This window comes from Cloeon dipterum, chromosome 4, assembly GCF_949628265.1.
Source record: "Cloeon dipterum chromosome 4, ieCloDipt1.1, whole genome shotgun sequence".
NCBI classification, from domain to species: domain Eukaryota; kingdom Metazoa; phylum Arthropoda; class Insecta; order Ephemeroptera; family Baetidae; genus Cloeon; species Cloeon dipterum.
The window spans coordinates 34307752-34332273 of NC_088789.1; the positions used below are offsets into that span (position 1 = coordinate 34307752).

Below are 24522 nucleotides of genomic sequence, written 5' to 3' on the forward strand. Positions count from 1 at the left end.
GCAAATTGCGAATGGTTTTTGGACACAGCTCGCTTTCAACACGAACTCATTTCTACTGCCCATACAAATAAACAAAGTTGAGCCTAAAAAGCTCTACAGTTTGTAGGAAATCAAATGTACAGATGATGACTGTAATGTGATTTGCGAGGCCGGAAAAAGTAGAGAGAAAAGACGGATCGTAGAGGAGACGAGGCACGAGGCACTTGCAACAGCCTGCTAACGATCTTGACGAATGGAGCGGCCGAGATCCGAGAGGAGAGAAAAAAGAGCAGATATAGCTAAAAGTGAGAGTGTGCGGCAGCGGTAAGGAAGCCGCACATACGCGCGACTAATTAACCCAAAAATCAGATGGGGAGAAAACCCTTGTATTTTTGTGAATAAATTAGTAACAATATTTGATGCATTTGTATACATCTTAAATTTATTTCTGTATACATATATAAGTAAAAGGTGGGATGTCAAAACAGGAAAATAATGTTGTTCTTTGTGATAGCTCAATTAAGTATTTGGAAATCCTCAACATTCTCACACGCTTTTGTAAAGAAATAGCAATCAAACATCAGAATTTATAATAAAAGCGGGTAAAATACGCCCGTTTAATTATAAAAAGAAGCTTTAGCAAATATTACTAAAACCTATCATGTATCATTTGTAAAATACCGTATTTTTGGAATTAGGTGTGGTTAAATTAGAAAAAAATCCAAGATTTACAGCCTAATTCTTTAAAACGGCTTTGAAAAACGTATACAATGAAAGTCGAGATCAAGTGGGAATTATGTGTTTATACTCATTGTAAGTGGCGCTAGTAGCTAAGTCTTAAAAATGTACCCTAAAACCGTTTTGTCAAGAACAAAATGCTTGCTGACTATAATTAAATTGTTATTTATGTGATTATCACCTTATATAATTATGAATCAACTCTTCCGCAAGTACGTGAATTTCACGTGTCCTAGAAATACTAGAACCACACAATGCCGGCATATACTTCAGGGTTCGCTGAGGAGCACCCTTTAACTGCCTTAAAGCTCATAGAAAATTACCTAGATTGATAACCGCTGCATATCCTGCTTATTCTCGGCTTGTGGCCTCGCGTGGCTCCCGACGTTGAATAATCAAGATATGCAAATTTCCAGTCAAAATAGATCAAATAAAAATAAAAATTATGTTTAAACGGGGGCCTCCCAAAACTCGTGACAACGTGTGATTTTTCTCGTGCCTCAGTAATCAGGTCAAAATATACCAATATTTTAAGTGTGAGGTGGTTGGACGAAAGAAGGACTTGCATCCTGGAAAGCGACCGCCTCTTCAGTTGCTTCGTGGTTTGGTTCATTTTGAGACCTGTTGACGTATTGCCGCCACTTCTGCGTGCAATAAGAATGCACTCGGTCTCGGCACTTGACCAACACTCCAACTAAAATGACCAAACAAACGTTGGCTGTAAGGGACAGGACCAAAATGATGGAAGTTCCTGAAATTTCTTTGGCCGCTGATGGTTTCTCAATGGAGCCTTGCTGGTATTGAAGGATTAGATTCTTGGGGCACCAACCTAAAATTATAAAAAAATAATTAGAATTTATTTTTAAAATTTATTTTCCAATCATTTACTTGAATTGCTGTTGCAGATGATGCTGAAAATGAAGGAGCCAGCTTCGGTTTCGTTGTGTTGGACGGAGCAGTGGCACACCTTTCTAATGTCTATTGAGGCGATCTTTGGAAAACTTTTGCACTGTCTTCCATTACTTGTCGCGTTATACTTGCAAAAGTCGTAATGTAGTTCCTTTGCTGCAAAATAATTCAGTTGAAAACATTCTTTTCATGGGAAAAATGCAACAATCGATATCAAATTTCGATAAAACAAAGGGAAAAACGAATAATATTGAATTGCAAGAGGGGTGCACATTTTGCACAACATGACAGATTTTTTTGGTTTTGCGCTATTCGAATCATCAAATGATCACAACTATGAGTTGATTAAAATTTCCGACAGGTTAAAAAAATCGATTAATAATAATTGTTAATTTTGTTACAGTTACACTAGAAAATCTCAAAATTGGCAGGTTATTTCTTAATTTTCTTAAAAACGTTAACTTTACTAACAATTTGCGCCGATCAGCAGTTCCCAGTGGTCCACGGACATGTCCTCAAACTCGACGGTAGCACAACTTGACCACGAATCGGCGGTGATAAATAGGAGAAATGTTGGGAGAAATTTCATTCTGGGACCTCTTCTTTCTATGAAGAAATCATTCTGAAAATTGAAATTAAAAAAATTACGTTTAATCAGAAGAAAATATTTTTGATGTAATTAAAAGGTATTGGTAGAGGTTCACACATTATTTTCGAAATCGAATTAAATGCTGCTTCAAAGAATGTTATTTTTAAATTAAAAAATTGTGGCTTTTCTCTTACACAAGAAATTATAAAGTACATATATATTTTGAAGGACAAAGTCAATAAATTCGAATAAAAATGCAGTTTTGGAGTGAGACTAACTCGGAAAGACATTCACACATAATTGAGATGGCGCAATACCTTTGTGTGCTTCTACGGAGGTAGGTAATACGGACTATACGTATTAGCTCACCGGAATCCAATGACACCGCCGAGCGGATAAAGGGGCTCAAGTGTCCACAGAGGAGCTTGGGCCATTTTTTCTCCGCCCCACACCGAGATCTTTTACTGAAACAATTGGTTACTGAACAATTGAACAAACACATTGGTCCATAAAGCCAGTAGAAAGGTGCGAAAACCAGCCAGTTTAGTTATTTGAGCAGCTTATAAACCACCTTTTGTCATCTCTGACGTTTTTGGCAGCCAGTAAAATATATAATATATGTATATGATATCTTTCCACTTCATACATGCTGATAGCTGCTGTGCCTCTCAGGGTTTGCAAAAAAAACGCATTTTTCCGGATACCCACTGCATTGCGAGAACTTTTTTTCGCGGGGTTTTCTGCAATTTTTCCGAAACACGTGCATTTTTATTAAATAATATTCTCCAAAAAATAGAGATGTCAAAAATAGCTATAAAAACAACTAGTCTCACCCAAAATAATAATCTTTATTTGACTTTTGGCCTGCACATAACTCAATTAAAAAAGACCAAAAATTCTAACACTGATCGTAACTAACCTAAAATTTTGACTTTTTTTGGGGTTAAATTAGGAAAAATGCGGAAAACCCAAAACTGGTGGGTTCGCACAGCTGGTTTTTTGCGCAAAATTGCAAAATTGTCGAACCCTTGTGCCTCTAGCGGTCATAATGCACATGTGGGCGTTATCTTTTACAACTGACAATGATTGCCGTGCGCATGATTAATTTTTGTTACCATAGTAACTGTGACAACATCTGTCACTGTGTGTTTCCTATTAAACAGAAGGTTCCTTTTCCTTTGTCAAGCGATCATGAGGAGCAAAAATAGAAAAAAACAATATGTGGCTGCGGAGTGATTTGGGGGCGGATCTAAAGTGGAAAAATAATTACAGTATACCTTTCTCAAGTTGGACATTTCAAAAGTCTCCTGGCCCTCGCCCACACCCTGAATTCAAAGAGAAAACCGTACACGCAGCTCACAGGGTTGGGCATATCAACTTTGATATATCAATATCATCGCTGATATTTTGAATATCAGAAAATATATCAGCTGATATTTTGGAAAAATATCTGTTATATCTAGATATTTTAGTGTAAAATATCAATATCATCGCAGATATTTAGAATATCATATCAATATCAGATTTTTATATCGACTTTCGCGCGAGTGCCCAACCTTAGCAGTTCACTGCATATTATCGCTTTTTTGGATATTTAAAGAGCTGGCTCTGACGGCTCTGACTCATCGTCAGCTGATTGTGGGCGGAGTTGAGGCAGAGTCCCACAGAAGGCGCGCAACTGCACTCGCACGCAAAATTTAGCAGAACTATAATAATTCTCGTAGGTTTGCGGTTTTGTGCGATCCGAAACGGCCGACGACGGTTTCCCAACCATTGCCACGAGTGCGCTTTGGGCCGTGAACGGTTTTCCTTTCGGGTGAGTAAAAACTTCCCTTTCCTTCCGGCTAAAAAATCGCCAAAACGGTCAAATCGGTGCCAAACCCGGTCGATTGATGCCGGGCGGCGCCGAATGAAGTGTCCGAAGGTCGAAACCACCCTCGTGCCCATAAGAGAATTCATAAAATTCAGGAAAAAGTTGCAATTTTTACCACGATTTTTGGGGATTGCGAATGGACTTTGCTGTTTTATCGTACAAGCAAGGAAGCAAGCCTGCCACCGGTGTGACGACCGATTTTGAGCTTTCTGCGGCCCATAGAAAAATTAAATTTCGGCTTTTACTGTTTTTCGGCATTGCCAAGTATTGCAAACACGAGCATGGATTTATTTTTGTAACAATTCAACGGATTCATAGATTTCAACTCACGAAGCCTCAAAAGAATCGTCTCGACGAGGCCTATCAAGAGACGTACCCTGAAGACCTTTTTCAGGGTAACGCACCCTTAGATTGGCCCTTAGGCCTGTTTTTCATGCTTTTTCGGCGTTTTCAGTTCATTTGACTGCACTTGGCGTCGAATTTTCGCGCTCGCGTGCGACCGATTTTCCTCAGGTCGGTCGCCCGCATGGCGGGAGGCGTCAGAAGGACCAAAGGTACTTCCGGCGCGCGTAGGCGGGCCGCTGGCGGCTCGTCGGCGCGAGCAGCGAGTGCTTTGTTCCCAGCATATAAGTTGAATGGAAATGAGAGAAAATAATTCTTTGCTTACAAAATATTAAAAATTAGAATTTTCCTATAAAATAATAAATTAATTGTCGTGGCACTCCTCGGCCTGATCTGCCCCAACACGCGCCTGCAGACCAAAGGCGGCCGGTATCCAAGAACCACCGTTATATGTAAAATTGTTTTAATTTTATTTTTCCTGAATCATCGAGCGAGCACTGAAGTAGTTTTGGCGTCTTCCACGCCACAAAATGTATTTTTCCAATCACATCCGAGCATTTGAGGCGGATTTTTGCCGGCTCGGAGCAGCAGATGGTTTCCAGAGAACCCTGACCAGCAGCACAGTATATTCATACATCCCATCAATTTTGGCTGTTTCCTGTCTCCTTTACCAAAATTACACTTTTCGCGTACGAAACAAACACCTGCTATAAGCAGAACACGTGCTGCACCACCTGCGAGACTAGTTAAGTGCCTTTTTCCGCTGAGTTTTGAGAAACGAATAATAGGCCACATTATTCAAAAGATATTGCTAGATATTACTTTCCAGTCTCCGCCAATCAACGTGGAGCCATTAAGTAAGATGGCAAGACAATAGGAAATTAATTTTCATGTATTTTTTTATTTTATTTTTTTTTGTATGCAAAATATACAGAAAAAGTTGGAACAGAAATATTTTGCTACAAGAGAAATAAGAAAATAATAAAAATATCAGACTAAATGAAAACCTAATGCTATGAAAGTGATCAAAATACTTTGTGTTTCCCTTTTTTGTAAGGTCAAAACGGTCAGATGAGGTAAAGGAAATAGCCAAATTTTTAATATTCTGACCCCAAAATAAAAAGTGCAATAAAAATTGACAGTGAGTTATTCCGTTGAGATCCAGCATTACTTGCGTTGGGGTTTGCTCCTTCTTGGTAGCTGAGGGTTAAGTCCGAGGGACACGAACCTATCGAATAAAATATTTAAATATTTAGGCTAAAATCCAGATATTAATATTTACTCGAATTGTTTTGACAGACAATTTCGAAGCTGAAAGAGTCTGCTTCGAAATCAATGTGATGAACGAAGCAGTTGCACACTTCCATCATCTGAATGGACGCAAATTTCGGAAAGTTTTTACAGCGCTTGCCGCCGCTTGTCGCGTTGTACTGACAGAAGTCGTAATGAAATTCTTCTCCTGCCAAATTACAAAAAATATTTACTTTTATGGCAAGCGTTTGAAAATATTCACTAACTGTTTGCGCCTATCAGAAGCTGCCAGTTGTCAAGTGCATTATTTTGGAACTCGATCGAGGCACTGTCGGTTGGCAAAATAATCTGGAAATGAATTAGTAATAGAAGCAGCAACAGTGTCATCATCCTGCCTTTCAAAGAATTTCCTTTTCAAAATTTCAGAGCTTCCTTGCGTCTACAGGTGGATCTGGAAATAAAAGGTACATTTAAAATATTAAAAAAAAATACTCTTAATTACATAAAAACGGAACTAAATTAATTTATCACCGGAAAATAAAATAAAATTTTTGTAATATTGTTTTGAATATGCTTATTGGCAGAATTTTTATTTCTTTATTAAATTTAACCTTTCATCTGCTTGAAACCTCTGCGATGTACGCAACGTTTTCAATAACCCAAAGTGCGATAAACTATTTTTTGTGTGCCATTTTGTATGGGTCACAATCGCTGAAAATTTAACGATTAACTAAATCTAAAAAAGATGGCCTGACCCGCATCATGGTACCGCGGCGGGATCTTTTTGCGTGCGCACAGAAACGAAATCAGGTTTTTCGCAAACAATTGATTAAGTCCCGGAGTCAATCTTAAGATATTCAACGTCGAGAGCCACGCGAGGCCGCAAGCCGAGAATAAGCAGCATATTTCGCGGTATTATCACTTGAATAAAGACGCCGAGTACCGCCGTCTGCATACGAGTCCATTGAAATCGTGGCGGCGAACCAAAAGACTCGTAATAAAGCGACGCCGCCGGCAGAAATACATTTTAGGGTTTGGATGATGCCAAAGCTACTTAAAGTAAAACAGTGATCGCTCGACGTGTAGTGAAAAATAAAGGAAAGCTAATTTTAATTCATAAAACAGTGGTTCTTGGGTAGCGGCTTGCCCCGCAGTTTTGAGTCATTGCAACTGGGGGGCATATTATATTAGAAATGTAACCATATCTGATGTGACGTCACCAAAAGCCAATAAAGATATCAATAATAATTCATCTAAAAAAAATGGATGGGGAATGGTAGAAAGAATGAATCGCAAACCTGAGATATTTCCCGCTCCGAAGGTTAAGCGTGTAGCGATCGCGTCCCTCTTGGCGCAGACTTATTTCGCAACTGGTTTTTTCCCGCGTTTTTCTGGCGGGAAACGAGTCGCTTGTTTCTCCTTCCGCCCCTGGATTTATTGATAAACCTCTATCGGCTCTCTCACATCAGCTTAAAATGAAAACAAAATGTTTTACGGCACTTTTTATTCATTCGTTCCAAATAGTCGCTTAGACATCATTTATAAACACGTCTTTTGCTATTTTTAATCCAAAAAATTAGTCGTAAAAGACGCGGCGATATATATGACTGTTGCGACGCGGCCAAAACCGGTTTGGTGCTGCTGCGATTGGTTATCGCAAGCTTGCAGTCCCACGCAGTGGCCAGCTCTCAATGTTCACCCTTTGGTTCATTTTATCAAGCGTGTGCAGCACCACCACACACTTGTACCTATATGATCGGCAGAAAAATCCTTTTAATTTAAAAATTTTAGATTTTTACTAATTTTATTAAAAAACATTAAAATGCAAATGATTTATATTGCCATTTTCGAATTTTAAGTGTCCCTTCGGATTTAGCGGGAGTTTAAAATTTACGACCTCCTTCCCTGGGTATCTCTAATCTAACCCTGAGTGCGCCTATGAGATATGCTCTAGAACGCGGGGAAACACACGGCCCCGAAAAAGATCAAAATATACCGCGTTTTTTTACTTTTAAAAATAATAGCTCCAGCGGTCCTATGGGTCCCATCCGTCTAAACCAAACATGAAATTGGTGCCCACTAAATTCCGCGTTCTCAAATTGGAGTTGATGGGCACTCGTTGGCCGGCGACGGATTGCGGCCGTAGCTGTCGATGAAATGCACGGCTCTTTTCTGCACCTCTCCCCGAGTCCCGACGCACGCGGATCGCTTGTATACGCATGCGTCCGTGCAGTGATTTGTGTGTTCGCGCGAGAAGGTGAGACTGGGACTGTCGAGACACCGCTTTTAGACTGTAAATAAAGGAGCGGAGGAGATCGTGCCAATTTGGCCAGGAAAATTGAATTGACAGCAGTCGCAACACAATGTTATCTCCCGATAAGGAGGAGATATTGTGCGAGAACATTCTAAAAACTTGATCCCATATTTTCTATTTCCACACTCTCACTCGCACCGGCCTCACTTTTTTCTCTCCTCTCGTCAGCTCATTAAAAGTTACACGACTGTCAAGGTGAAGACCGTTTGCAGGTAGCTATAGTCAAGACACTCTTGCCGACCCAAGGCGCGACGCGCGGCGGCGAAACAAAAGGAACGACTGTTTTAAGCATATTTTTAAAAGCTAAATTTAAAATAAAATTGAGGGTTGAAAATAAATTAAGCTATTATTGGCAAGAAGCAAACGAAAGCGCGCAGCTGAAGCGATTTAATTGTAGCTGACTGCTTGCATTGCGACTGGAGGCTCCTAACGAGGCACGGAGGCGCACACCCATTCAAACCAGCGTTAAAAAGGGAAAGCGGAGCACAATGAACCCTCGGATCGGAACGTGAGGCAGGGAGAAGAAAAGAGAGGGACTGGGTTAGCGGGTCACACACTCACACAGCCGACGGATCAACAGGCAGAGAGAATAGATAAATAATTCCAAGGCCAGCTATTGGCTTGTTTAGAGAGCTGCCAAATCGCACGCTAGATGGCTTCAGCCATTCATTCTGGCCGCAAATATATTTTAACGAAATAATTAATTGGTGTGCATAGGAGAGTTCTTCAAATTTTTTGATTGGATTGGCGTGTTACCATTTTTACTGTGACATAGAACGCCTCAAGACATCCTTCGGGAAAAATTCGGGTTAAATTTTTTTAATTTCGTGGTTAAATTCGGAAAAACTTCTCCAACTAGTTTTTTGCTTACAAAACCAGTGGTGCATTTTTACGAACGGCAAAATTGGCGAACCCATTAACAGTGACTTTTATACTGATTTTGTAAAATTCCTATTTTTGGTCATCCAACATGAAACATAATAATTTTTTATATTCCATAAAAATGCGCAAAATATTGCAGAAAATCTCGCAAGAAATAGTTTTTTTTGTTATGCAGTAGGCTTTCCGGAAAAAATGCAGGTTTTTGCGAAACAATATACTTCATGGTAGCGGAAAATTTGCACAACTTTCAACAACCAAACGCGAATTTGCTTGTTGCAAGAAAAGGGCAACAATCAATTAGACAAATAAAATTTGGGTGTTTGTTGAGTGTCGTGAAAGGTGGCGCCGGGGGCCGCTGATCCGCACGTCGGCGCCCTCTGGCCCCGTGCTTAGTGGTTCTAATTTACGCTTAAGAGCAGTTATTTGCGAGATTGGAGGTCGATTGGACGCGATTTTTCAGCGTTGAAATTTTTAGATGGCTGTCATATTTGCTTAAAGTGCTTGTTAATAGATGGTGAAATTCCAAATTTGAAGCTCGGGAATGGGGGCGTTCCCTATTTTTTCGGTATCTCAAAAATACCCAAAAAACGAATTCTGTAAATGAATTCTAAACTGCAACTCTTGACTCTTGACTGCGTTGAGGTATCACCTTGAAATTTTCACTGCCCAACCTAGTTTTTGATCCTGAACAACTTTTGCATTTACAAAAAATTCGCAGGTCGAAGGTCAAGGTCACTTTTTGCGACCTCTTTTTGAAAATTCAAAATTAAGGGATGATAGCCCCCTACGATTTTTTTGGGGTTCAGGGCTGAAATGTAGCCCGTGAAATTCTACACAAGTACACCAAGTTTCATAGGTGCAATCGCGATACTTTTGCTGCAATTCGAATTTGAAGTTTGAAAAACTGCTCGGGGCCGCTTTACCGCGCGTGCACTTTGCACTTTGAGCGGCGAGTTCACCTCTCGTTCGTAAAGTTGATTTTTTTCGCATTTCACTTGCTTAGAAACACCAATGGGGCCTAGGGTAGACCAAGGAAGTTTCAAATCGACCTTCAGGGTCTGTCCCTGACGTGACCCTGAGTTAAAAAAATTCGAAAATTTCCAATTTCATCGAACTTGGTGTCTTTTTATAGGTTTTCACCACCGTACAGCTCAAATATACAGCCAAAACTGCCACTCTCCCTTACTTCCCGTTCCCTGGCTCGCGTTCTCGAGTTCATTGTGCTCCATGTGCTTTCTATTTTTAAATCAGCGTCTATAGTAAACCGGCGTTGGTTGTGTGTTGTGGGGTGCCTCGTTAGGAGCCTCTAGTCGCAAAACAAGCAGTCGGATAGAAATAAATCGCTCGTGCTGAACGCTTTAGTTTGTTTGTTTATTCTCAACCCTCAACGTTATTTTAAACTTAGTCTTGTTATTCCACCGTGCGCCGCGTCTTGGGGTAGGTCGGGCGGAAGAGTCACCTAAATAAATAAAAGACCTTGACCTTGACAGTCGCGTAGCTGACTGAATTAGCTGACGAGAGGAGAGAAAAAGAGCAGCTGCGGCAGAGAATGAGAGTGTGGATGCAGCTGCCAAGCCGCACACGCCAGGCGAACCCATAACTTTTGAATTTATATTTTTAGATGCTGAATAAAGAGGATTAAACCGCGGCCTTTCTTTCTGTCAAAATGTGAGCTTCTTGAAACACGATCCAAATTGTTTTTGTACGTTGGTTCTATCGGTTAAAACAAATGTCAAGAATGCGCAAAACATAATAAATGCAATAAAGATTTTTATTTACTAGAATTTGCAATATATAAAAAGGACATTGCTACAGTAAAAATTCAAATTTTCTCAAAAATTTAATTCTCTCGTCGAAATATATCCTACAGCGTATGAAGTCTTCTAAGAAAACTATTTTTTGTGAAATAAAATGGGATATCGAGCACGGAGATAGTGAAAAATCACGCTCATTAGGTCAATTTTGGTTTCAAATGAATCCTAAAATAAGGGATGAGTCGTACATTGGCAGCAAGGATTTTCTAAGATTTTGAAGTATAAATCAATTCCTCTTTAATGAGTCAGCAATGTAAATATTTTCTCAAACAAATAAAATATCTCATCTAATCTAATAAAATCAAAGATCTTTTCCGTGCTTCATTTAAAAAACAATGTTGTTTTTAAATTAACTGTGATTCAATTAGAAATAATGTCTAGTCTATAAATTACGTTCAAAAAGCTCACATGTACACAAACACAAAGCTTAACACATTCATTTAGAGTTAATTATTATTTGTATGTAAAATTAAAAAAATACCAAACCCCAAGTGAGGTGTCAGGGTTTTACCTGACGATATTACGATTGCATTAATAATTGTCGTGTGCCGATATGTAAATAACGACGTGAATTTTCGGGCGCCCACAGAGGAGATCGAGTGGAGGAAGAAACTCGGGTATCAATAAAGGCACGACCCTCTCACACGCACACGCGTCGTCAGGAGAACGAATCTGTGTGCGCGAGAAAGACGCGCACTTGCGGTTCCTTTATTTATACCCGAGTTTTCCCTCCGCTCGATCTCAAATTTCCAGTAAAAATAAATTAATGTGGCCTCAAATATAAACAATCAAAATTATTCAAAGTCTATTTAGAAGAGGTCATTAAAAACTCGTGTCACACGGCTAGCACTAATCAGGTCAAAAACCAAGATTTCAAGTGTGAGGTGGTTGGACGAAAGAAAGACTTGCAGACTGGAAAGCGACCGCCTCTTCAGCTGCTTCGTGGTTTTGTTCGTTTGGAGAGCTGTTGACGTATTGCCGCCACTTTTCCGTGCAATAAGAATGCACTCGGTATCGGTACTTGACAAACACTCCTCCAATTATCAAACAAACGTTGGCTGTAAGGGACAGGACCAAAATGATGGAAGTTCCTGAAATTTCTTTGGCCGCTGATGGTTTCTCAATGGAGCCTTGCTGGTATTGAAGGATTAGATTCTTGGGGCACCAACCTAAAATTTAAAAATTGGAATATTTTAAAAAACTTATTTAAATTCATTGTACTTGAATTGCTGTTGCAGATGACGCTGAAAGTGAAGGAGCCAGCTTCGGTTTTGTTGTATTCGACGGAGCATTTGCACGCCTCCCTAATGTCTATTGAGGCGATCTTTGGAAAACTTTTGCACTGTTTTCCATTACTTGTCGCGTTATACTTGCAAAAGTCGTAATGTAGCTCCTTTGCTGCAAAATAATACAGTTGAAAACATTCTTTTCGTGGGAAAAATCACAATCGATCTCAAATTTCGATAAAAACAAAGGGAAAAATGAATAATATTGAAATGCAAGAGGGGTGCACATTTTGCACATGACAGATTTTTTTACTTCTAGTTTGGTTTTGCGCTATTCGAATCATCAAATGGTCACAACTTTATGAGTTGATAAAAATTTCCGACAGGTTAAAAAAATTGATTATTAATTATTAATTTTGTTACAGTTACACTAGAAAATCTCCAAATTGGCAGGTTATTTCTTAATTTTCTTAAAAACGTTAACTTTACTAACAACTTGCCCCGATCAGCAGTTCCCAGTGGTCCACGGACATGTCCTCAAACTCAACGGAAACGCAACTTGACCACGAAAAGGCGGTATTGAGTAGAAGAAGTGTTAGGAGAAAATTCATCCCGTGGCTCCTTTGTTTGAAGAAATCATTCTGAAAACTGGAAATTTTTTATGAGTACACATTCTCTTCTTAAGAATAAAAAAATGGTGCTGAAAAGAATGCAAATTCTAAATTAATTTATTATGGCTTTTTCTTTACACAATAAATTCTAAAATAAAATGTATATTTTGAATTGGATTTTTCTGCATTTAAGACGGACAAAGTCAATAAAATCGACAAAAATGCAGTTTTTGCAATAACTTACGCGTTCCCAGTCTGTCATATAATTTATGTAATGTATATAATATATTTTTAAACAGTGCACAACCCTTCACGTGCTGGGCTATATGAGCTCACGTGGTTCCAATAATACACCGCGGATAAAAGGAGTCGAGTGTTCGCGTAGAGGAGCTTTTCGCCTCCTGCATCGTGTGGTCTTTAATTGAAACGCCACACATTTGTCCATGAGGCCGTAGAAAGTTGCGAAGTGCAAGCAGCCCGTTGAGCTAATTTGCTCAGCATTTCGAGTCACTAAACTAAACACCCTTCTCTGACTTTGAGAATAGCCAGTAATTTATACCACGTCAGATACCATGCTGGGCGTAAAATATTTTGATTGGCATGGTGGTATAATTTTTGAAATAAACAAAATTGTCTAAAACCATCTAAATTGAAAAACGGACTAAAACTGTCTGAATTTATGCAAAAACCCGTCTAAAAATGTCATACCAGTAAATTATAACGATTTTGAGCAAATTTTATAGGATTTATGGCTATTTAAAGGGTTCTAAAATAAAAACAAAACGCCCAGTCGATCGTCTCGACTTCCTAGCACTAGATTTTAACTAAATATTTTCGATAATTAATAACCCTTGCTTACAGAGAGGCAGTGTTTTGTGTAGGTGAAGCTCACACGGCCAAACAGCAAACAGCGGCGCACAACACGGACACTAAAAACTGCGCCCGCACCGCCGCGTCGCAGTTCCCTTGCGGTAGATATCGCGTATATATATAAATTCCCTTTCCTTTTCATGAGCAACGCTCGCTCGCTCGCTCGATCCCACTATCGGCCACTTCACGGCCTTCAAAACAACAAACACCGCCGCGTGGTCTCGCTCTCTTCGCCTGCCCTGCTCTTTCTGCCGCACGCCGAACGTTACATTTTTGTTGTAGAGGCAGACGCATTATTAGCGATTTACCAACATATTAATTATATTACTGACCTAGCAAAAAGTTTAAATCATTGTCTCTCATTGTCAGCAGCATTGGGAAAATGGCACGATTTTTCGCTCATTGGCACGTTTTTTTTAGCCATTCCCTTTAAACAGTTGACGTGCGGCATCAGCAAAGTACAGCGATTGCTTGTATACACATGCGTTCGTGTGTGATTCTTGTGTTCGCGCGGCCAGGAAAATTGAAATTGAGGTATTTATTTCTTCCTGAATTTTCTATCACCTCAAGTGAAACTTGTCCCACTTACCTGCAGGGTGTTCGCTAGCATTGCAATGCACAAAGGTAATAATTATTTAGCGCCGAAAGTCTTTTAAATTATTTATTCGTAATAATCGCTGTTGCAAATTTCTGCAACACAGCTAAAACAAAATATTTATATATTTTTAGTGCCTGTCCACCAGCGGGGTCCAGATGTGCGATGAAATTGGTTCCCAATGCGCAGATCTAAGATGGCGTCAGAACGGGGGAAACAAAAAAATCTCTTTGGATTGCCGTACGAGTGTCAAGAGTTTGTTTTTACGATCCAAACTACACAATAATTAGTAAAATAAATTCAAATTGTCCCAATATTGACGAAAAATTGTTCCATTTCGCGCATTTTCACGTGACCGTACTCCACAGGACGCCATATCTGCGCGTCGCCCGCTGCTGCCGACCCCCTCGCAGAACTTGATCTCGCTGAGCACTCGCACTCGCCGCCCCTCAAACTCGTCGTCGCGGCAGCTGCCTCTCGCGATAAATCGTCTCTTATATTTTAACAACTATTTATCTCCAATTGCTTTGAATAACAAGTTCAGTCGAACTTCTATTTCTCTTGAGCAAATAATAATTTCGAGATTTATCATTTCTACTCAGCATCGAATGGCTACATGCACACGGCAGCGAGACCTCGGCAAGAGGACCAGAAAATTTAGTAATGTTTGTGACTCGCAAAACGAGAAATAAAAACTACAATTAAGAGGCAGGGTGCCTCAGATTTTATAGTTGAAATGTCTGAATTACTCTGCTTCTTCTTTAGGTCAAGAAAATATTGAGCAATAAAATCCGAGATATCGCTTCGATTGTTTGACTTTTTGTTTATTTCTTGTAAGAGACATGCAGAGAGAGCTAAAGGTAAAGCTAACAAAGGATCCGAATTTCCCGGTCCCGACGGACGCTCTAGTCTGAGAATGAGCCAGCAAAAAAGCAGCCTTCGAAGGCTCGGGGGTGGACGCGTGACACCACTTGAACATTTTACGGCGTGGAAAACGCCAAAGTTGAAAAATAAAGAATGGCCAATTGCATAGATGCAACGGTACTTCTTGGGTAACGGCTGGCTGCCGCGCCTTGGGTTTGCAGGTGCCCTACATCGTACGGCATCTTGGAGCCTTGCTGATGGTAATGAAGAAATAAATTCTTGGGGCACCAACCTATTTAAAAAATTGGAATTAATTATTTACTAAAAATATTTCCAATCATTTACTTGAATTGCTGGTGCAGTTGACGCTGAAAGTGAAGGTGCCAGAAGTTTCGAATTTGTGTTGGACGGAGCAATTGCACACGTCGTTAATATTTATCGATGCAACCTGCGCAAAACTTGTGCACTGGGTTCCTTGGCTTGTCGCGTTATACTTGCAGAAGTCGTATTGCAGTTCCTTTGCTGCAAAATATTATGTATATTAATACCACAGTTTAAAATATTGTGTGTTCATGGAAAAAAATGCCAAATTCGATTTCACATTTGGATAATTTTGTAAATTTTCGCAGGTTGTTCGTGCCACGCCCCCTTTTCTTAATTTTCTGATATAGGTGAACTAGTGTACTAACAATTTGCGCCGATCAGCAGTTGCCAGTTGTCCACAGACTTGTCCTCAAACTCGACTGAAGCACAATTTGACCTCGAAGAGGCGGTGATGAGTATGAGAATTAACAGGAGGAACTTTATTTCGCACCTCCTATTGATGAAGAAATCATTCTGAAATTTAGAAAAATATATTTTATTAGTTCATTGAAACAAATAATAAAATTTTTGCTAGCAACGAGCAATAAAAAAGTAAAACATGCTGGATTTTCCGCATTTGCGTCTAATGAACTGCTGATTGAACGAATGTTAATTCTAAATTAATACATGTATGGCTTTTTTCCGTTTAAAAACATATTTAAAATTAGTTTGCATATTTTGAAGAAAGGAAGACGTTCACACGTGAGAGGGTTAAATTTTACGCGGCCTCTCCCGCTTAATAGATTTATTTTTACTGTAAATCAATATTGTCCTATTAATAAATGATAAAAATCTCCAAAATCCTCAGAAAAATAATTAAATCGTTCGAACGCCAACTTTTAAATCTCCGCATCGCCCATTCCCCCCACACGAGTTTGCTGATCAGAGTAAAGGCGATGGAGATCAGCTTACTCAGAGGGAAATAAAAGAGGGCGGGGGCGAACTATCGACCAAACCGAAATATAATTTATATTTGGCCATAACTATTGTGCAGTATATAGGTGTACGTGAAACAAGGCTTATCTGCGGATGGTTTGGGAGCGGATCAAAAAGCGTAAAATTAATCATTACAATTAAGATGGACTATTTATTCTAGCCATCCGTGAGACACACTGAATTATAAGAAAAATGCAAATATATTAATGTACGACGCAGTTTTACCTCCAATCCCATCGCTCCAGCTGACATTTAGAGAAAATTGGTGGCTTTATGCATGCTCTTTATCAATTTCACGTGAACCAAGTGATCTCACCTTAGTTTCCAAATGTGCTGATGTTTGGTAATTCCGCTCAAAATACTCTGCAACCCTTATAGATTCCAAACTGCTGTAACGTGGATTTTGCTGGGCTCTTTTAAGTTCCGCACCCGCCTACTGCAAATAGAAGAAAAGAGTTTACTTCTTTATACACCAGATAATTTTTGACTAGAAGAGAGCTTCGAAACAAGTAAACAGCTTTATTGACTTGCGCAGATAGTTTTTTGGAAAAACTGCGACGCAGTGCCGACTAGCTTGGTGGAGTGGCCACGCACTGCCGAATTTTGGCGCCACTGCACGGAAGGCACCGCCGGCAGCGCGCCGTGCCTTGGGTCTGCTTGTCACGTCGCAAGTCTATCACTTTAGTCAGGAACCGCTTAACTTAACAAACTGAAAATTATCTTAAATTCAAATTTATTTTTATTTTATTAAATTTTTTGTACGCAAAATATAGAGACGACGTTGAAAGATAAATTTTTTACTTTAATTTTAAATAGGAAAATAAATTTTCAATTAACAATTTAGAAAGTAATCCTTTCTTTTGACCTGATAAATTGGGATTTTGTGATAAAAAACCTAAATGACATTTTTATTTTTTTTTAATCCAAACATGTATTTGAAAATGAAAAAAATAACATTAAAATTATGGCATCAAAAATTTTAAATCACTAATTTTTTGCAGAGTTTCAATTTTTGAGGGAAGCCAGCTAATACGAAAAAATATAGTATACAGTAAAACCATGAATAATATTTAAGAAGAGTGTCACAGTTAATAAAATTCCAATCTTGGATGCACAAGGTTGTATTTGAGTCAGCAATCGTTATCCGTGAGAGTAAAATGTGATTTGCGGAGGGGGAAGCTGCAGTCTGCCAGCGCGTGCGCAGCCTGTTTGCCACTTGGCGGATAAGCACAGGCCGGCGACCGGCGACGGAGTCTCACAATCACAATCAGACTCTTCGCGAGAGCAAGAGAGAAAAGGTGGCAGCCGAATATAATTCGCAAGCGAGTGCAAAACCTGTAGGAGCAGAGAAGGAATTATATGAGCTACATCAATCATCGTCAGCAGTATTAGTAAGTTTGTGTGATCTGAATTATTTGTAATAACCGTAATAAGGCAGTGCCAGAAAGCATAAACAAGGATAGATTTTTAAATTGTATACCTGCGATTAAACAAATTTTAGGTCCAGGTTTAATTCTATCAAATTTTATTTCAGAAATTAAAAGTTGAGGATTTCTTGCGTCCAATAATTTATTTTACTGCCGATAAACTTACAGTGAACAAAACTTTCAGTTTTTGCAATTCTGATGGCTAGAACCCGAGATTTAGGGTTGCAAAGAACCTAAAAAATCGAAAATGTTTTTTTTTTTGAAAATTTGGAAGAATTTCTCAAAACCAAAAATGAACATAACGTTGAAATTTTCAGTTTGGGTGTTTGTGTAGCGTGATTGCGGGGCGCACAATGAGATTTATTATTTTAAGGAATTGAGTTAATCGAGTGGCGGCGGGCGGCTAGTCCCGCAACTACGTACTCGCATATGTCGCGCGGGTTGCCAATACAAATAATCCAGGAGTAAGCCGCGCCGCACCCAGCCAGCCGACTCAGCCGGTCTTTTGCTCGAGCAGCCAGCCGCCGACCTTTTTTATCGGCTGAGTAGCGCCAGCCAGCAAGCCGCCCGTAATATTTATTTTTTATCATTTTTTAATTTCACGTGCCCCCAAGTTACAAAATTTTGCGCCGCGTTCTCTGCTTCACGGAAATGTTTTCTCAAGTAGTTCATACTCGATAAGTCGATTGTCTTAAAAAACGCTGGGTGCTGTTTTTCGTGTTGGCTGCAAATTTATGTAGCTCGCAAGCAGGGTTCGCAAAACCGATTTTTTTTTATTTTCAGAAAACTGAAGTGCAAAACTCAAAGTACGAGAATTAGGTTAATTGCGAGATTGGCATGTAATTGTAAGCCGCTTTTAAAATTAAATGATGCAGATATTATATCGGTCGACATGGTACATTTTTTACATTTCCCGCATAAATCATTTTCATGGCTAGCTCGGGGGTTAAATGATTAAAATGAAGTGTGAAATTAAGTTGAGCATCTGTTGAAATTAATTTTTCTGGAAATTCATTTCAAACGAAGGTAATTCTAATTCAAAATGATGAGAAATGTAGAAATATTTTGTTAATTGCTGACTGTAGATAAATAACAAATTGTGATACTCTCTGCTCCAAATTAATTTCAATATGAGGCTATTATGTTATCCTTATTTCATGCTCCCGCATTTTTTCTCATCCTCGTGGATAGAAATACTGAAATAAAAATTTAAAGGCCCAAATATATTTAAATGATTCTCAATTTCACAGTTAGATGGTCCTTGTGCAAAAAAGAACAATCTGGATCGTGTTTCAAAATAAGCTCACATTTTGAGAATTTTGACAGCCAGAAAGGCCACGGTTTGATCCTCTTTATTCAGCATCTAAAAATAAATTCAAAATTTACGGGTTCGCCCGGCGTGTGCGGCTTGGCAGCTGTAGCCACACTCTCATTCTCTGCCGCAGCTGCTCTTTTTCTCTCCTCTCGGCGTCAGCTAATTCAGTCAGCTACGCGACTGTCAAGGTCAAGGTCTTTTATTTATTTTGGGTGACTCTTCCGCCCGACCTACCCCAAGGCGCGGCGCACGGTGGAATAACAAGACTAAGTTTAAAATAACATATTGAGGGTTGAAAATAAATTATGCTATTCTTGGCAAGAAACAAACTAAAGCGTTCAGCATGAGCGATTTATTTCTATCTGACTGCTTCTTTTGCGACTATTAAGAGGCTCCTAACGAGGCACGGAGGCACCCACAACCAACGCTGGTTTGCTCGACGAGTTAAAAAGGGAGAGCACATGGAGGACAATGAACTCGAGAACGCGAGCCAGGGAAGAAAGGGAGAGTTCGGGTTTCGGGTTAGTGGGTCAATGACTCACACAGCAGACGAAGCAACGCGCAGAGAGAAGGGAAATTTTATTGCCACGGCCGCCAAATTTGCTTCTTCGCAGAAAGTTGCCAAACCAAACGCCTAGGTGGCTTCAGCCATTCATAGTGGCCGCTAACATATATATCTTTTTGTTTTAGATTTAGATTTTTTATTTGTGCTTTGATATATAATGTATCCTCATGTTAGCTGATTTTTTAGGGCAACCAACTAAAAACGAAACAATCGAATTATATTCACCAAGAAGAGTGTCGCAGTTCATGTTGAAAATCAGAGAGTTAGGCTTCGAACTCGGTGCCACTTTTTGAGCGATTTGCTGGCTAATTTCCGAGCTTGTTCTCATTGCGTGTTCGATAAATTCCTATATTTCTTGCAAAAAAAATGAATTTGCTGACATTTGACGTTGAAATATTTCCATAATCCAAAAAAATTTCAAGTTTGGAGTTTGAATGCAGAAGGTTATGTTTGAGTCAGCAGAAATATTTATTTGCTCCACTGGGACTTGCCATATTTGGTAGGCCAAAAGGGTTAAACAGGCAATTAAAGAGATGTTTTTTTAAAGTGGCCAGGATCGTCGCAGCGGAATAATTATACAAAAAATATGGGGGTGGATAAAAATGTTTAAATAATTGAAGTTGTGGCCTTGGTAAGCATATCAATTTTATAAATAGCTTTTGGTTGAGCGGATGAGTTGGTGTGCGAAAATGAGGGGTCGCGCGCGTGCACGTGCAGTTTCGAGCGCTTTGAGGATTACGTTTAATTTGGACCAGGCAAGGAGAGGGGAGGTAAGCGAGCTGGTTGGCTAGCACACACTCGCGAAGCAAGTTTGCAAACCAGGCGGATAGACGAAAAGTCTCACTCTCCGCTCAGCGAGACTGAAAGGGAGGCAGGCGCAAATAAGTCGAGACGGAAGAGCTACACATTTCTCACCCACAATCAGCACTTTTTGTAAGTTTTCCAGCACTCGGAACTATTTCCCCGATTAGAAAGCACCAAGAGGATTGATTTTTAATTAGTATTCACTTGCAATTGAAGTTTTTAGTAATTTTAGTAATAGCGACTTTTGTGTCCTTATAACTAGAGAGGCGGTATATAATGTTCTACTTTTTTTGCTCTTTTTTTATCCGTGTCCGCGCGGACCGGGAAGGGCGCGCACTGCACTGGCACGAATGCTGAAACCCTGCAGGTGCCAATAACAATTACACCGCGAACGGATAACATTAAGTCCTTTGAAGGGCCACTTGCGCACTGCATTGAAACGCTAGACATTCGTCCCGTGAAGCCAAATCACGCGTGCAGGAAAGGTGCAGCCCGTCGAGCAATTTGAGCATTTCGCAGGGCCACTGTGCCCCATACATCCACACCCAGAACACAACAAAAATATAACAAAACATTTTTTTATACTAGGAGGCGACACTTTTTAGTATCAGAGCTGCTACCCTAATACTATATAAATAAAGCTGATGTGCATATACATAGTAGGGTAGCTATCAGCTCTAATACCGAATGTCGCCTCCTTATCTACACTTTATCCTTAGCGCAGCTCGCTAAAACTGGCGGATGCGGCTGACTCAATATTTGAGCAAAAAAGGCGCGTCACGGCACGGCTCGCTAAGACCTCTGGCAAGGCAGATAATAGAAAAAGCAGCAAGCGGAGTGCGGGGGGAGCTGACCTTGGCATTATTATCGGCACATGACACATGAAATCCCCGTGGTACTGCACTGCCGTTAAAAAAGAGGCGCAGCAAAGGTTCCAAAGCATTCATATGCTTCGCTGCTCAATTTATGGAGCAAAAAATGAATTAAAAAGAGGCGAATGCCAATGCAAGCCAGAAGATATCATCTTTTTTCTTAAATGATCAATGCTGGCATACAAATATTTTTAAACTAAGAATTTATTTAGATGTTGTAAAATTTTCATTCCAGTTTAAATGCTTTGGACCATGGTATTTGCAAAAAAAAGTAAATCGTGATAAATACGATGAAAAATTGGCGGTTTCCATGAAAAATGTCATTTTTTACTTTAAATGTTGAGAGCAATTAAACTGTTAGAGAACTGCGAGAGTCGAAAGTCTAACTCTTTGATATGCGTATTTAAAATTCGCGCCAAACGACCACGCGTCTGGATCTGGTTGGCGGATGTGAAGAGGAAAAAGCAGACACAGGTCGCTCGTTTGACCGCACTCCTATTATCGCAGCTGACGGCAAACCTTATTTTATCACGCAAGCGCTCTGTGGCTAAATTTTAGACGAATGCTGTAAGGCTGCCAAAAATGCCATGAATATAATTAACCGTTGCTGCGTTTTCTCCGTCAATTTACTGAGCACTCCGCCAAAAGTCTAATTTATTTTAAAGAAAAAAGTAAAAGTATATTCGCCGAGTATTCGCCGAGTATTCGCCGCCGCGTCGACCGCGACCCCTCATTCGAAAGTGCCCGCCGAGCGCTTTAACCCGCCGCGACCGGCTGACCTTTCTCAGGGTTACCCGACCTGAAACCCTCGAACAGAGCGCCTAGGTGTTTGCCGCCCGACGACCGGACCGGCGGAGCGATTTTACCGCGCGCAACCCCTCCCCGGAAGCGTCTCGCCGGCGCGCACATCCCCCAACCACCCCGGCGACATTTCTCAGGGTGGCCGCCCTGAGATCTCTCCCAGAGAAACGCCTTCTCGTCGTTTCCGGCGCCGCAGGCGCCGGCGCGCCGGCGCGCCGCCGCCCGCGACCGGCTTTGGTGCGAATCCAAGTTGGCCCCCACATCGGAGCTTAGTGCAAAGCGCTTGCAACATTTGATATATTACAAAAGGAAAAGTTTAATAAACATTTAAATGTACGCAAGAGAATAGCGTGTCAAATATATTGGATCTAGTTATTACAATACGCATCGGTCTTAGGGTTTGCAAAACCCCGCATTTTACAGGGAAACCCACTGCATCGCAAAAAACTGTTTTTTTGCGGTTTTTTCTGCAATTTTGCTCAAATGTCACCAATAGACCGAAAATTTTAACTCTCATCGTAATTTTCCAAAGTTAAATAATATCGTTGTTGCTATCGGCATCGGCATACCGCGGCCTTAAGCGGCAGCTCACGTTGCCGGCTCTCCTTGCTCTGCGCGCGCGAGTGGTGTCCAGGCAGGGGTGCGGCCGCCGTCGGACCGTGCATTTTGGCGCATTGCAAAATTGGCGAACACTAATCTGGTGAAAAAAAACGGTAATCGAATAATTTCGCACACCAGGTGCTTTTTGAGAAGCATCCCAACCCCTATCTCCTGTGCTTGCGGCGTCACAAAAGGAATAAAAGGAGGAAATGGCTGAACTGAACATTGTCCCAAAGCATAGGTTTTAGTTTAATTTTGCTCTTTGGTAACATGAAGATAGAAGTTAAGAGCATATACTATAAACATATTTTTAACGGTGTTTGGCTATCTCCAAAGTGCAAAATTTTTATTCCGTTTTACAGTACGCGAAATTAACGCCTAATGAGGCACAAAAACAACGCCCGTTTGCTTGCTCGGCGGAGTTAAAAAGGGAGAGCACATGGTGCACAATGAAGCCGGTTCTTTTAATTTACAGAGAAAAGCCACACTTGTGTCTGTAGAAGTTGGTGTCGCATGGTTATTAAACAAATAAACACGTCAAGTTACCCAACTACTTAGTAGTTCATTTCTTAAAACAAAAAGGGTAAATCTAGAAATCTTGGGTTTCACACTTTATGTCACAATTTGGGGTTTATTGCTGTGCTCAATTGTTGAAGATATAATTGGGTTTATCTTTTTTATATGCTGTCAGAACTTACGGTACATTAATATATTATCAATTAATTGGAAAGTGAACATTAAATTGCGTGTCGAATACGTATTTTCAGTTTCCCGCGACAGCTAGGAAGAATTGGAAATTAGAAAAGTCAAACTTGAGATAGGTTATGCATAAAATTATTTCAATTTATTTTGCACTTTCTGATCGCGGAGTACGCCGCTGTTTGGCGTTGTTTGAGGTTGCCTTGCGTACATACAACCGCGTTTGTTTATTTTTAAACAAGGGTTGATGGTAAAAATTATTTTAGAGTTAAAAAGTCGAGACGATCGACTGGACGTTCAGTATTTATCCAGGCATCAAAAATGCAGTTTGTTGATTTTTTCCGCCCATTTCGGAACTCTCTAAAATTCCGAAAAGCCTAGAAAATTTGTCAATAGCATAGATGTCGACGTAAGAGGAAAATGTGGTTGTCTGTCTACATTATACATACATAGTATGCGAGTACGAGCGCGCGCGACTGCGGGAGGCGCTTATTATACCCGCTGTGCGACTGCTGCTATTTCGCTCCACAAACATGGAATATTTTTGTATCAAAAAAGTCTCATTTATTTCTCTCAAAATCTTACATCAAAATTGCGCATTTTTAAGAGTAAAATTTTTTAAGGTTAATTTTGTAGCCACCAATTTAAAGATGTCGTGACACGACTCGGCCTGATTTGCCCCAACATGCGTCTGCAGACCTAAGGCGCGGCGCGCGGCCGCTACCCAAGAACAACACCGTCTTATGTATAAAATTGGTCTTTCTTTATTTTTTGCCTTAAACGACAAACGAGCACTGTATAACTTAAAGGAACTTAAAGGCGCCCCAAACTGTAATTTTCCCATCTCTGGCTGGCACGTGACACCCCAAGCGGTGTCACACCACCCCCGAGCTTTGAGGCGGCTTTCGCCGGCTCGGTCCACAGACGGTTGCCTGGCCTCTGCCGAGCAGCATCTCTCCTGCGCCTCTGCCTACTAGTTGCCCCTCTTTTGCCTTGCCAGCCACAGTAAGAATTTGTCGTTTATTTTCAAAGTCTCGTCCGCGTAACTTAATAACTTCAGTAACGTAATTTACGGCCAATTTCGCGATTGAAAGTAGTTTTCTCTCTGTTAGAGTCACTCAAAACAACCTATATAATTTCTATAAGCCCAATTCTTCGCAGTTTGTCTTCCCCTGACCAGCAATATAATTAAAGGACAAAGTAATCTGAATATTTCATCATTAATTAAGGGCTCACTTAAGGAGCAGCCTTTTTTCTGTCTTAAAAAGCTCATAGATTATTAT

General features: G+C 40.2%; 3 protein-coding genes and 1 long non-coding RNA gene across 7 annotated transcripts; all 4 read right to left on the bottom strand.

The window, feature by feature from the left end:
• Positions 1 to 340: 340 nt before the first annotated feature.
• Positions 341 to 3612, bottom strand: LOC135944338 (uncharacterized). Of its 3 annotated transcripts, none has more exons than XM_065491190.1 (5): positions 3493 to 3575; positions 2585 to 2679; positions 2098 to 2248; positions 1606 to 1782; positions 341 to 1546 (listed from the first exon to the last, which is right to left on the bottom strand). In XM_065491190.1, the coding sequence occupies exons 3-5, from the start codon at positions 2213 to 2215 to the stop codon at positions 1248 to 1250; spliced, it is 594 nt and encodes a 197-aa protein (XP_065347262.1). In that variant the 5' UTR covers positions 2216 to 2248; positions 2585 to 2679; positions 3493 to 3575; the 3' UTR covers positions 341 to 1247. The 3 variants fall into 3 exon arrangements, with proteins under 3 accessions (XP_065347262.1, XP_065347261.1, XP_065347260.1); XM_065491189.1 differs by having other exon boundaries at positions 2533 to 2679; XM_065491188.1 differs by lacking the exon at positions 2585 to 2679 and having other exon boundaries at positions 342 to 1546; positions 3493 to 3612.
• Positions 3613 to 5281: 1669 nt separating this feature from the next.
• On the bottom strand, positions 5282 to 10622 carry LOC135944007 (uncharacterized). 2 transcript variants are annotated; one of them, XR_010575264.1, is made up of 4 exons: positions 6980 to 10622; positions 5948 to 6132; positions 5713 to 5889; positions 5282 to 5658 (listed from the first exon to the last, which is right to left on the bottom strand). It is a non-coding gene; the product is annotated as an uncharacterized LOC135944007 (long non-coding RNA). The 2 variants fall into 2 exon arrangements; XR_010575263.1 differs by having other exon boundaries at positions 5948 to 10615.
• Positions 10623 to 10627: 5 nt separating this feature from the next.
• On the bottom strand, positions 10628 to 12536 carry LOC135944005 (uncharacterized). Its single transcript, XM_065490679.1, has 3 exons — positions 12411 to 12536; positions 11913 to 12089; positions 10628 to 11860 (listed from the first exon to the last, which is right to left on the bottom strand). Exons 1-3 carry the CDS (start codon positions 12526 to 12528, stop codon positions 11565 to 11567), a joined length of 591 nt encoding a protein of 196 aa, XP_065346751.1. The 5' UTR covers positions 12529 to 12536; the 3' UTR covers positions 10628 to 11564.
• A 2256-nt stretch (positions 12537 to 14792) lies between these two features.
• On the bottom strand, positions 14793 to 16702 carry LOC135942980 (uncharacterized). The gene is made up of 5 exons (XM_065489353.1): positions 16473 to 16702; positions 16382 to 16401; positions 15547 to 15694; positions 15203 to 15379; positions 14793 to 15149 (listed from the first exon to the last, which is right to left on the bottom strand). Exons 2-5 carry the CDS (start codon positions 16391 to 16393, stop codon positions 14974 to 14976), a joined length of 513 nt encoding a protein of 170 aa, XP_065345425.1. The 5' UTR covers positions 16394 to 16401; positions 16473 to 16702; the 3' UTR covers positions 14793 to 14973.
• Positions 16703 to 24522: the final 7820 nt, after the last annotated feature.